The sequence below is a fragment of the Cyclopterus lumpus genome, chromosome 18 (genome assembly GCF_009769545.1).
Source record: "Cyclopterus lumpus isolate fCycLum1 chromosome 18, fCycLum1.pri, whole genome shotgun sequence".
Lineage (NCBI taxonomy): Eukaryota > Metazoa > Chordata > Actinopteri > Perciformes > Cyclopteridae > Cyclopterus > Cyclopterus lumpus.
The window spans coordinates 12,774,957-12,787,401 of NC_046983.1; the positions used below are offsets into that span (position 1 = coordinate 12,774,957).

Here is a 12,445-nt window from a genome sequence, read left to right on the forward strand (position 1 = left end):
TAACAGCAACATGAAGCAACTTAAAAAACAAACAAACACAGGACATACAAGTTGGAATGACGCTAAAAAACAATAACATAAGGGAAACAATTGAACAAAAAAATGAACTATGTCCAATACAACCAGTCAAAGACGGGTACACGTGCAACATAGTTACACAGGAACCGGAAACGTGTAATCACTGTAGGCCAATAACGAATACAGATGGGACACAATTAACCGCGAAGACGAAACATAAACATGCGCGGATACGAAATGTGCCATGGCACCGGAAGTACTCCGCTTTGGGGCGCCTGCTGTAAACTGCTGCGGCTTCTCAGCTTTGAACGGAGCGATGACGATAGACGGCCGCTAGGTCGGAAAGAGCTCGTCTCAATATATTTGTACCGTGGCCATACGTTCCCGACACGTGTACGTGCAACGAATACACATTACGCCAGTTCATAATTCGTGCCCCATTGAATCATTTCTTTGGGCGAACATTTGGATACGACACGCGCTTGAATTTACCCGAGGGGCGCATTATGAAAATACACTGACTACCAGCGACATTTTCCAAGGTGAGTCTCTCCGTCACGTTAGCCCAACACTCACGTTGTGGTAACAGCTGGCTGCGTTGTGTGAGTGTGTGTTTAATTGTTATTAAAATGTTTAATAATACAATGTTTTTCCCGTCCACTTCTGAGAGAGCTGGTTACTTCACGGCCGACTGGGTGAAGAGACGACTGCGGGGATGTGATTCTTCACATGTGAATGTCAAGAGTGTACTACACGTAGTTAAACTACAATACTTTGGACTACTTTGTAGTACCTGTATTACTATAGTACTACTGCGTCTATTTAGGCTACCGGGAGTACTCTTTGTCTATCTCCAGTGCCGTATTGTTTCCTCTTAGCAGAGCGGAACAGGTGTCGGCTGCCATGGTGGTTCTTCAAACATGCTAATTTAGGGAATTCACTTAAAACATTTTTTAAAAAGGTTTATATATGATTTTGGCCCTTCATGTTTAGTTATGGTGTCTATCTGTGCTGCTCATTAAGTTCCCAGTTCCAGCGTGAGCTACTACTGAGGGAGACCGTTGAATGACTTTATTTAACACTACTGTACATGTTCATGTAACCCAGATGAACACATGGTCGGTGTGACTCCGTTTATTGTGAGGACGTCACGCGAGAAACTGAGCAGATAGCAGGTAAACCAAAAAAACAAACAACCTCCCCAGAGCAATTCTTGTAAATGGATTTTAACTTCCTGTTTAACCGCCCTCGATCACGCCTATACCCAATGAAACAAAGGCTAGTTTTTCACTACATTTCCCTAAATGTCTCACACAGAGATAAGCTCTCACCTGTCAGCCCTCAAGCAGCTGCCTATAGATGCTGTGATATGACCTGCGTGTGCGTGCATGTGTGTGTGTGTAGACAGAAGATCATTGAGTGTGTTTAGTGTGAGAAAGAGAAGAAAAAAACAGGCCTTATAGACATTGATTGATTTCTGCTGCTGATAAGAAATCGCTGAATGTGTGTGTCTTTGTGTTCCTCAATTACTTTAAGTGCTTATTGGAGAGTACACATTAGAGTGGCCTGAGGTGGACTGAACTTCCAGTGAGCTGTCAGGGGATGAATGAGGTGTTGGCATTGTTGGGACCGGAGCAGATCATCCTCCACACGTTCTCATCTCCGGCCTCAGTGAGAAAGACGAAACCCCCACGTTTTTTGTCTGTGGATGGCTTGTCTACCCATGGCCATGATTTTGGGATCCGTATTTGCATCCAAAAAAACCTCAAGATTTATTAGCATTACTACCACTTTCTTCTTTTTTTTTATCCCTGTGCTGCTATGAAAAGCAAAGATCAATGAAGCCTTATCTTATCTCATGTTATGTTATTCTCTTTGAAGCAGCAGGCGGTTGGTTATAATTGAATTGTAGCCAAGAGTCTTATCCCCTACAATCCGGTCTATTGTCCTTCATGCTATCTTTGAAGAAATGAAACGCAACCGCAGTTTTCATGGCCTTCATTTCTACACCACTTTACTAACAGTGGGGCGGATGGTGCACAGACACGTGCATGCGCACAGACACGTGCACACGCACACAGGTGAGCCACTCCCACCAGCCGACAGAGAGAGAGAGAGAGAGACGTCGAAAATATGTCAAGTGAAAAGTAGACAGATATATCTGTGTTTTTTTTTTTAAACACTCTTGGCTGGTGAAGATGCAACACTCTCCTGCGAGTAGAACCCGGAGTAGCGCCCTCCGGCTCCGGGTCTCTCCCCCCCCCCCCCCCCCCCCCCCCAAAAAAGCTGTAACCATAGGGGAAACACTGACATTGTCCATGTTGTGATTTGCTAGCTAGCTCTAATTGTTTCTGCTCCACTGTCCAAAACGCTGTCGCCTTCTAAGGATGGATAGGATATTACTTCATTCATCCCCAAGGAGCTGTGTCAGTGGAAAAATGAGTTGGACTTAATAAATAAATATAAACAGTTTTATTTTGTTGTCTGGTGGGTCTACTGAAGTTGGGCAACATCATTTGCATGTTTATTAGTTGTATTTTAGGAACTAGTGCAGACTCCCAACATAATAGCTCTATTATGTGTCTCGCCTCTCAAAAAGCAGTCACACCGTATGCTGCCAGTGGCAATACTGTGAGAGGGGAAAATGGCTCTGTTGGTGACTGGGCCAGTACCGTTTCAGTCCTGTGGTGTGTACATATGGAGTGGACTCTCTACACATTAAAGAGGGACATAATTAGTTTCCAGCCCTCAGGGTGCTGGTTCCAGTGCCAAAGCCTTTATGGAAAGTCTTTGAAACTGCACTTAGTCAGGTCATTTGATTAAGTCTATACACTATCTGCTGTTCCCAGTGGCTCACATTACTCACATGCCATGTTCCTATAAGTTGAGCTTTGTCTAGTACTTGGGTGGTGTTTATGCAACATACCTCCATAATACCCAGACATCTTTTGTAGCACTTTGGTCACAGTTTCTTTTCTTCTTTTTACTGCCGTTCGCCAGCTTCTCGCGGCCTCTTGCCAGAATGTGAATGGATTCCTGCATATCCAAGCAGGGAAACCTCGGCAGTGAGGCGTCTGGGAAAACAAACCACTCGCTCTGTTATCTCTGAAGATGCCGCTGACTTTTGTTCTGTCCTGTCGCCCTTGCAGTTTCACCAGAAGGTCCTACGTCAGGATGAATGGACGGACAGATGCTCCTCAGGACCGGTGAGTTGGAATTGGGTGGAAATGAGAAACTCTCACTTCACTCTGTTTGCCTGCGACCACGGCTTCTGTTGTCTCTGTTTCTTCAGGCGATGATGTAGCACTTTATATACGTTCATGTGTCTGCTGAGCATTTAAGTCTACCAGTTGAATGCTTCCAATGGGAAGCAGCAGCCGTGGGGCAATAGGAGTAACTTAATACAGGCCTGCAACCAAGATTGGGAGGGTTATTTTAAAATATGCTTCAATACAATTACTAATAACCTGTTCAAATGTATCACAATCAGAAGTTACTACAAGGAACATTTTAATGTAAAGCAGAAGAAGGAGAATACAGTTACAGTTCAGTGCGAGTTATTCTCTTCAGCTGGGAAGATACGGTCATCCTGCAAGGACGCATATCATTTGGCACATTAGTGTTCCTGGATTTGATTGTAAAGCAGCAGTGCCTCTATCAATTAAATTAAATATTCCAGTCCTGTATTATGATCTGAAGCGGTTTGCTGTCGCTGGGCTGACTGCAAAAAAAAAAGCAGTTTAGATTTGTACTATATATATATAGATGTGATTACAGAACGTAAATACATTAACTGCAGCATTCTTGCTGTACATTGTAACACCCTTTACTTCCCATCTACAGGGGCTGCCTAGTGGGGATCTGTTTCTTCATTCTGGGCCTGGGAACGTTGCTGCCATGGAACTTCTTCATGACTGCCTTATTGGTAAAAACATGGCAATTACTTAATCCAGTCAAAGACACATTATGTATGCCTTCTGCTTCGATATTTTATTACATAAAAGCCAGGAAACTCAGTCAATAAGTTGGTGACGCGAGGAAGTTGTTGGTCCAGTGGTTCACCACTTAAACCTCCTTAAAGAATCACATGCTGGATGGATGTCATCGGTCTTATGGATAACAAGCTGTTTATACAATTCAAGAAAATGTCTGGAAAAACTATAGTATCTACACAAGTTTACACAATGGATTGGATTTGTAAAACTGGTATTTGATCAACTGGGAGCCATAAGTCCACACAGTCCATCATGGAGAACCACGCGAGAACATGTGATCCATATGTTTAGGTTTCCACCAACAACTGCGGTTTCCCATGTGAAGATAAATCCAACAACCGTCCTGTTTCCTCTGTGTTTGCAGTATTTCCAAAGTCGCCTCAACACGACAGAATGGAGCAACGTCACCACGGAGGTCCCCAAGGAGGTCCCCAAGGAGTACTACTTCAACAACTGGATGACCCTGCTATCCCAGCTGCCTCTGCTGGTGTTCACCCTGCTAAACTCCTTCCTCTACCAGAGGTCAGTGACGGGGTGGGACGTTTAGTTGGTGTCGGATAATGTTTTTCCAAACAGATGTCAAATTTCCCAAAAATCAATGCATACGTAGCGTTGCGCGTTTGCAACATTACAAAGTTGCGTGTTTGACCTGGTCTCGTGCCAAAAGTAATCATCCGTGGTTTATATCTAATCCAGTTTGGTGTGCAGTGCGCTCTTGGTTAAATGACGTGATGTGGGTGTTTCCTGTTGCAGGGTATCGGAGGGAATACGCATCGCAGGTAGCCTGGTTTTCATCCTGCTGTTATTCATCCTCACAGCAGTGCTGGTCAAAGTGCCCATGGATTCGGAACGCTTCTTCTCTGTCACCATGGCAACTATCTGGTTCATCAACTGTAAGTCTGCACGTGGGTAAAAGCCTGAGAGTCAGTTCAAGTGTATGCTATATTTAGAATATTTTGCTTATTTTTACTTTGCTGTCAGAGAGCCCTTCCAAACTCCCTGTACTGTAGGTAATGCACTGATTATGGACACCACTTCAGAAAAATCCGAACTGACCCTTTCAATGGTGTTGAATTAAACGATGCTTCCTCCCCCCAGCATTCGGTGCCGTGCTGCAGGGAAGCCTGTTCGGCCTGGTGGGTCTTCTCCCTCAGAAGTTCAGCGCCATCTTCATGAGCGGCCAGGGCCTCGCCGGGACCTTCGCTGCCATCGCCATGCTGCTAGCCATAGCCAGTGAGCCATCCGCACGCACGCGACACACCTCCACTTCAAAGACACGGCTCATGTTCTGAATGGTGTTTTCCTTCATCTCTCCTAGAATTGGCTAACTTGTGTGTTTGTGCCCTCAGGCGACGCAGACTTTGAGACAGCAGCGCTGGGTTACTTCATCACGCCGTGTGTGGGGACGCTGGTGACTCTCTTCAGCTACCTGCTGCTGCCCCGTCTGGTCAGTCAGCTCGCAGCTCTGCATGGCTACATTACGCATAATCCGTTCAACCTCACCTGAAAAGCTATCGTCTCTTCGTTGACCCAGGACCATTAGCTCAGTATATAACACACAATCTTGCTTTTTAAGGTGGTGTTTGCTTTATTTGGATTGTGGAAAACACGTTCAGCACACAGTCCAAATATTAATGTTAGCAAGTTGTCAAAGATTTTGTGATGATGAAATCCTCAAAGGGGAAACGGGAGCCTCTTGGTGGCATTTGGGGCTGCCGAAGTAAAACTTGCTCTTGCTTCATGCAAATCTACTGTTCTAGAATCTCACTCGACTCCATTTCAATAGAGCCGACAGAGGTATTAGTCCAACGGCATGAATCAGATTTGTATTTGTTTATTTATTTGTATTTCAGCTGGCCTAATTTGCGTTGTTTCGTTTTTCCACACAGGAGTTTGCCCAATATTATCTGAAGAAAACCAACAAGTATGAGGCAGGCACCACTGACGAGCTGCTGAAAGGTGAGATGTTCGCCCTCTGAATTATTGTCATTCGTCCCCATGTGTATCATTTGTGGAATTGAGACGGTCAAACGTGTGTTTGACAGTGAGAGGACATCAGTTTGCTTTACCCCGGGGTTCATGATTCTGTGAATCTAATCAATTCAGTGGAACATTATCTTGTTAAGGGAGTTAACTATTTACTAGCTATTTAGCAAATTAGAGTCCAGGCAGTGCCAAAGACAATCTGTTGAACTCAAAGACACAAACTCTTTTTGGAATAATCTGTACATATTCAATTGCAGAGAGCAGCATAGTGGAGAACGGCAAGCCGAAAGGCCACGCTAATGGCACAGTGACCAGCAGTGCAGCTGAGGCCAAGGTGGACCCCAGTCCAGAGGGGCCAAAGGGAGCCTTCCTGCCAATGGAGCAGGTCGAGAAGGGACAAGCCAAGGCCTCGGTCAAAGAGGTCTTCAAAAAGGTGCGATAGTTGTGATTTTGGGGATGCATTTACTGAAACTGTATGAGTTTCTTTTCCGTAGTCGGTGTATTTCCTACAGTTGATGGAGGCTGGAGAAACAGGCTGGAGTACCAGCATGGGGGCAGAGCAAGGTTCTGCTGTGAACGGGGGCAAAACGCATTATAGACGCCTAAAAACAGGGAACTGAAGCCGTCATTTATGCCCTCTTTCAAAGCCACAAGAGTCCTTTGTCATTTTACCTGAAGGAAGACAGGAGTTGCTGGTGTACCTCTACCTGGATGGAAAGTTTGTTTATGTCATTGGGTGACCCACAGGAGAGAGCTGTCTGACAAGTATTGTCAATATAGCGGACATTTTTTAGGTGTCCATAACCTGTTTTGCTGCTGCCTCGGTCCTCAGCAGTACATTATTTTGCTCCTGCCTGTTTCTTCAAACTCCATCTACTGTAGTAAACACTGACTATGGGTAAATACCTCATACAACACCACTTAAAAACATCCAAACTGCCCCTTTTTAAAAAGAAAGCATTTCAGTCCCAGTAAAGGTAAAAACAATATTTCCAAGTTTTCTCTTTTGTGTCATTTTCAGATCTGGGTGATGGCGTTCTGTGTGACGTTTGTGTTCACGGTCACTCTGTCCGTCTTCCCTGCTGTCACTGCAGACGTCAGGACCTCAAGCCCAGGAGGAAATTGGGGTATGACCTTGAGTCCGTTCCAGTTAATGATTAGATCACTATCCAGTATATCTCTCCTGTGTGATTGTCCAATCCCACCCTAACAACAGTCTTGATTATTTCATTTAACCTTATTAATTACAGAATTAATTCTAGTTATTTAATCGGCTGCTATCTCAGCTACAAATTTAAAGTAAGAATTGATTCAACAATTATACAACATAGACAATGTTGTCATGACACAGACAGACCTATGTAGATTTACATGTGTACCTAATATGCATTCTAATTTACATGTGTAATTGAATGGATAGGAATAACCTCAAAAACAGTGTCCTGGGGGAGAGACAAGCCAGGAAGGGGGAGAACATCCCTCCCCTCTTTGGATCAGACAGACTGGTATCAGTCATGTAAGATGACAGAACAAGATTAGAGCAAACTAAACGGTTAAGTTAATCTGTGAATGGTTTACACATAAAGTGATTGTGTTACTCTGAGGTAGATTTACAATGATTATCCAACAAACAAGGACCAACTCAGACTAGGACTAACATATCCTGTAACAAAAAGGTACATGCTTTTTTGAATTAAGTTTCTTCAAGTAGTTTATTAACAATTGGATGTGTCTCCGTGTCCCTCAATAATGTAGATGCTCGTAAAACAAGAAGGATCGGGGTCATAAAACCCTGGAGGCTCTGCCTTGTCCACTGAGTCTACCCAGGCATGTGGTCATTTGAGGGTTCAACCCTTTCGGCTACATCCACACTACTACGATTCTAATCTCACGCCTAGCGTCCACACTACTACGACATTTTAGAGCACCTAATACGGAGGAGTTTTAAAAAAAAAAAACGCTACGGATAACGTGTTTGAAAAATAAAAGATTCTACGAAATATATATATATATATATATATATATATATATATATATATATATATATATATAGATAGAGAGAGGAACATCTTAAGTATAAAGCACAATCTTTTATTCAAGAGTACAATAATACTTGTACTTGTATTTTCCGTAACTAAGCAACCAATCTACTTCCTGTTTAGGACATGTAATTTTCGGGGGTTATTATGGACAGAAATCATTTCTAAAACGATGGCTTGTGGACGTGGGTCCTTTTTTTAAACCCTGTTTCTCAACCGAAACTTATTGGTGTGGATGTAGCCTCGGTGACCCAGGGGTCGTTAGAGGTTTATTAGTTCCGATCTTGTCATCAGACTTCAGGTTTTGTCATCTTTCCGGCGACGTTGGCTACATCCGTCTGTCCTTTCTTTCTTCAGAGCGCTTCTTCATCTCAGTGTGCTGTTTTTTGTTTTTCAACGTCAGCGACTGGTTGGGTCGGAGTGTCACCACCGTGATCAAATGGGTGAGTATCTGATGAGATCATTTCTACATTTATTCTTTTATTATGCACATTATTGTCCCTGTCCAGATCGACATGACAGCACAGCAGTTGCTTACTAGCATTTATTAGCCGTGACCTGCCCAATAGTTTTCTTTAATTCTGTATGTGATGACACTAAGACTGAGCTTAAACAGTCACAAATGGCATTTTTTACAAGGTGATTTTCCTGCTGTAATTTTCTGTAGCAACGTCTTATATTATTTCTAATTATGATTGTAATTTCTAATCCAAATTGTTGTCCTTCCCCCTCCTACTGTGTTGTTTATATCCCTCACCTGTTCCATATCTGCATCTCACTTGACCTTTTTCTACCTAGTGTCATGTTTCTTTTGTCACTCCCTTCATATATGTGTCCCGTCTCCTCTGCAGCCTCGCAAAGACTCTCGTCTGTTCCCGGCGCTGGTAGTCTCCAGGGTGGTGTTCGTCCCGCTGCTGATGCTCTGTAACGTCCAGAAACGCACCTTCCTTCCCGTCTGGTTCAGCCACGACTTTGTGTTCGCCATCATCATGATTCTCTTTGCTCTGTCCAGCGGCTACTTCGTGTGTCTTTCCATGTCCTACGCACCACAGTGAGTCCACAGTTCATCACTGCTGCTAAATAGTAGCACTCCTTAAAGACGACCGCATCTTATTGTCGGAGAATCAATAACCAAAACTCTTAATGAAGAAGAAATGTATCTTGTACACAAGGGGTTAAGGAGTGCTATCAAATAGGCAGTCAACATTCTGCATTCGAACCATCAGATGGTCATAAAAAGGAGAGCCATCTCATGTACAAGTTAAAGATGGGTCTGGACTCCAGCATTATTCCTCTATCGCCTGGTCCAGATACCAAATACTTCATGCCTGACCTCCTGTTCCCACCTGCTCTCTCTCTGCAGGTTGGTGGAGCAGAAGGACGCCGAGACAGCAGGGGCCCTGATGACTTTCTTCTTATCCCTGGGTCTGTCCTTAGGAGCCGGCCTGTCCTTCCTTTTGCGGCATCTGGTGTAGACATACACACACACACAATATATTCACACATACTTGGTGGGAGAATTTTGTTAAATGTTATTTGTCCTTCCTGGACCTCATTTTTGTTTGTGTGTGTGTGTGTGTGTGATGGTCCTGGACACCAAGCATCATGGTGATGCTGTACACAGCTCATGAAGTGGTGTTGTTCATAAATGACTCGCAAGGTTCCCTTTGAAAATAGGAACAAGGGAAATATTGTGTTGCTCTGACTGACTACTGGTTACTGTTCTTTTTTCTTTTTTACATTCGCTGTTATGTGTTTCTTAATTTTTAGAAGTATTTATGTTTAATTTAGGTTTGTTGTAGGTAGTTTTTATGCATTATTATGATCTACTTTTTTTCTGATTGGTGGCTTGAATTAATATTTTTATACGATTTTAATTTCATTATTTTAACGTATTTTTATTCTTAGGTTTATTTAGTTTATTCTAAGGAAACGGCTCTGAGTCACAGATGTAGAACAAAAGAAAAAGGTTAAAGACCTGCCAGAGATTGAAATGATAGTTAACATTTTTGTTGGAAAGTCAATGAAATGATCATATAGAAAGTGCGGAGACTCAACCACACAGAGACACACACACACGTTTGTAGTGGTTGTGTCTCTTTCATACTTGGGTTCTCTTGTTTGTTTTTCTCCTCCATTGTTTTATAATGGGTCCACTTTCTTGAGACATTCTGCCGGTTCCCTGACCTCCAAGCTGCAGCATCGAGGCTGCCATCTACTGGCCAAAAGACAGGAGCCCTTCAGAGCTTCAGTTCATCTCATTCGATTTCCTGTTTATTTGGTACGAATACATTCACATTGCAAAACAATTATCCAATGCAGCATATCGCAGCATTTTTAGCTCCTGCTAATTTCCCATGCTCGTCTCTAGAAGGCCCTTTTTTAAAAATATCCTCATTTACTTTGGGGCCGTTGTGAGGTCACACGATACTACTGGCTGGTGGGAAATGGAGACACTGTGTAATACTTTGACACATTGAAGGTTATGTGGGCGTAAGCACATTCTTCTGTTGGCATGAAGCTATGATGAAACTCTTCATTTAACCCTTTAAACTTCTCCTGAGGGCGGCTTCTGTTGTGTCAGAGTGTAGGAATGTTGCTGTAAGCCATACAATCAAGAGTATTGTATTGTATTGGCCATTTAACTTTGTTAAAAAGTATTTTAATTTAGTTTTTGACATGTCTAACAATGTGCCATGCTCCAATCAAGTAAATAATTTGTTTTGTTGGGGTTGGTTTTCCTCATTCAAAAGGGAGGGAATTTGTTGCTCCAGATTGATTTTTGGAAACAATTTTCTTTTGCTTAAGTGCTCAATAAGTTCTCAATATGTGTATGCTTATTAATGGAAGGGTTTATTTAATTGACTGAATCTGTAAATTAGGTTTACTGAATAAGGTGTTCTGTACACGTTACACCTGCTGCTTCAAACGCACCAAGGGCGATATTTACAGGACGCTTTTTCTATATATATATTTTTTTTTATAAACATAACTTGCTTTTGTGCTGCATTCACATATTTGCGGGGGTTGTTCTATTTGACTTGATGGGTGACAGCAAACAGTGTGGCAACGCCAGGCAGAAACACACACACACATACACATATCCTTTTGTCTAGTTTACAAAGCAGTTGCTGCTCACTTCAACCTCAACCATGTGGCGTTCAGCACGAAGCTGGAAGGAACCACACTTCCCTGCAGCCTGTCAACGCAGCACCAGAAGCGGGGACGAAGAAGCCACACACTGGGTTTCCTGTCTCCGTGTGAGCTTGTCGTCTACGGGACGTGGGTCGGGTCGGGTCACTTGAGCCTTAATAATGGAGAGGCCCGGTTTCAAGGGTTCGTGCTGCGTTCACGTCGTACTGGACTGGCCGTAAATGCAGATGTCTGTCCTTACCTCGTGGTAATTACAACCGCAGGGGGTCCCGGGTCGCTCCCAACGCGTCATACTGTCGTGTTTTCTCTGTGGCGTAAATATTTGATGTACAGCGGATCCACACTGTTAGAACAAAGGGAACTCGTGCCTGTACACAATGCTGTCAATAAATGGATGGTTTCAACTCCCTGTGTGTGTGTGAAGCCTGGTAATTTTCATACAAATAACATTAGAGGCTTAAAGAGTATTGGATGAATTTGCCTTCAGGCATAACTTATTTTATTCATCGCATATTTCTGTCAAACTCCATTGAGTTCAAACGTCAATCTGACAGGCAATTGTATTCAATATTTTAGATGAGGTGATTGAGATAACCATCAACACCTGTTGGTGTGCTTTGGAACCATTTAGCATTCACAATATGGCGTAAAATATATAGTCTGTAGTTTCAGAGTAGGGCCTTTACAGCTTTGTTCAGTGAGGTTATCTTCACAGATAAACCAAGTGTTTTTATTTGTATAAGTATGAATGCAATTAACAGAAGTAAAAACACGTTAGGACTATAAAACTATACCACTTGTGTAAAGGCCGACTAGTTTAGATTCTTAAATGTAATATGTCCTCCCATCTATTTTATTTTATATATTGTAAACATGTTTGCTGCTGCTTCAAACAAAGTACATATCTGTCTATCTAGTTGCACTCGTCCTATTCAGCCACTCCTTAACCGCCTTTTTGTGCCTCCGTGCCACAGACGGAGGGTGTCCAACTTGGCCTGCAGGGGGGGTTCTTCAAATTTGGCTTGGATTAGATTTGAGGTCAAAGGTCAAGGCCATTTCAACGTCACGTCTGTCCCGTTAAGGTGAACCCAGAGGACAACCTCTGAAACTGATGGCAAGAAGAGAGAAGTGTGGCTGTATAGAAGTCTGAGACAATACATTGTAAACATGAGTTTATGGTCTCAATCTCTAGTTTCAAGTCTTCTTCAATGCAGCATGATGTTCATTTAGTAAATTATGCACAACTATATTAAT

The 12,445-nt window shown here is 42.9% G+C and overlaps 1 protein-coding gene across 2 annotated transcripts; it reads left to right on the forward strand.

Annotated features, from left to right (window-relative positions):
• The first annotated feature begins 266 nt into the window (after positions 1–266).
• On the forward strand, positions 267–11,600 carry LOC117747780 (equilibrative nucleoside transporter 2). Of its 2 annotated transcripts, XM_034557230.1 has the most exons (13): positions 268–560; positions 3,168–3,224; positions 3,862–3,943; positions 4,378–4,535; positions 4,767–4,906; positions 5,112–5,246; positions 5,363–5,460; positions 5,903–5,972; positions 6,257–6,432; positions 7,021–7,126; positions 8,396–8,481; positions 8,890–9,089; positions 9,402–11,600. In XM_034557230.1, the coding sequence occupies exons 2-13, from the start codon at positions 3,193–3,195 to the stop codon at positions 9,511–9,513; spliced, it is 1,395 nt and encodes a 464-aa protein (XP_034413121.1). In that variant the 5' UTR covers positions 268–560; positions 3,168–3,192; the 3' UTR covers positions 9,514–11,600. The 2 variants fall into 2 exon arrangements, with proteins under 2 accessions (XP_034413122.1, XP_034413121.1); XM_034557231.1 differs by lacking the exon at positions 9,402–11,600 and having other exon boundaries at positions 267–560; positions 8,837–9,046.
• Positions 11,601–12,445: the final 845 nt, after the last annotated feature.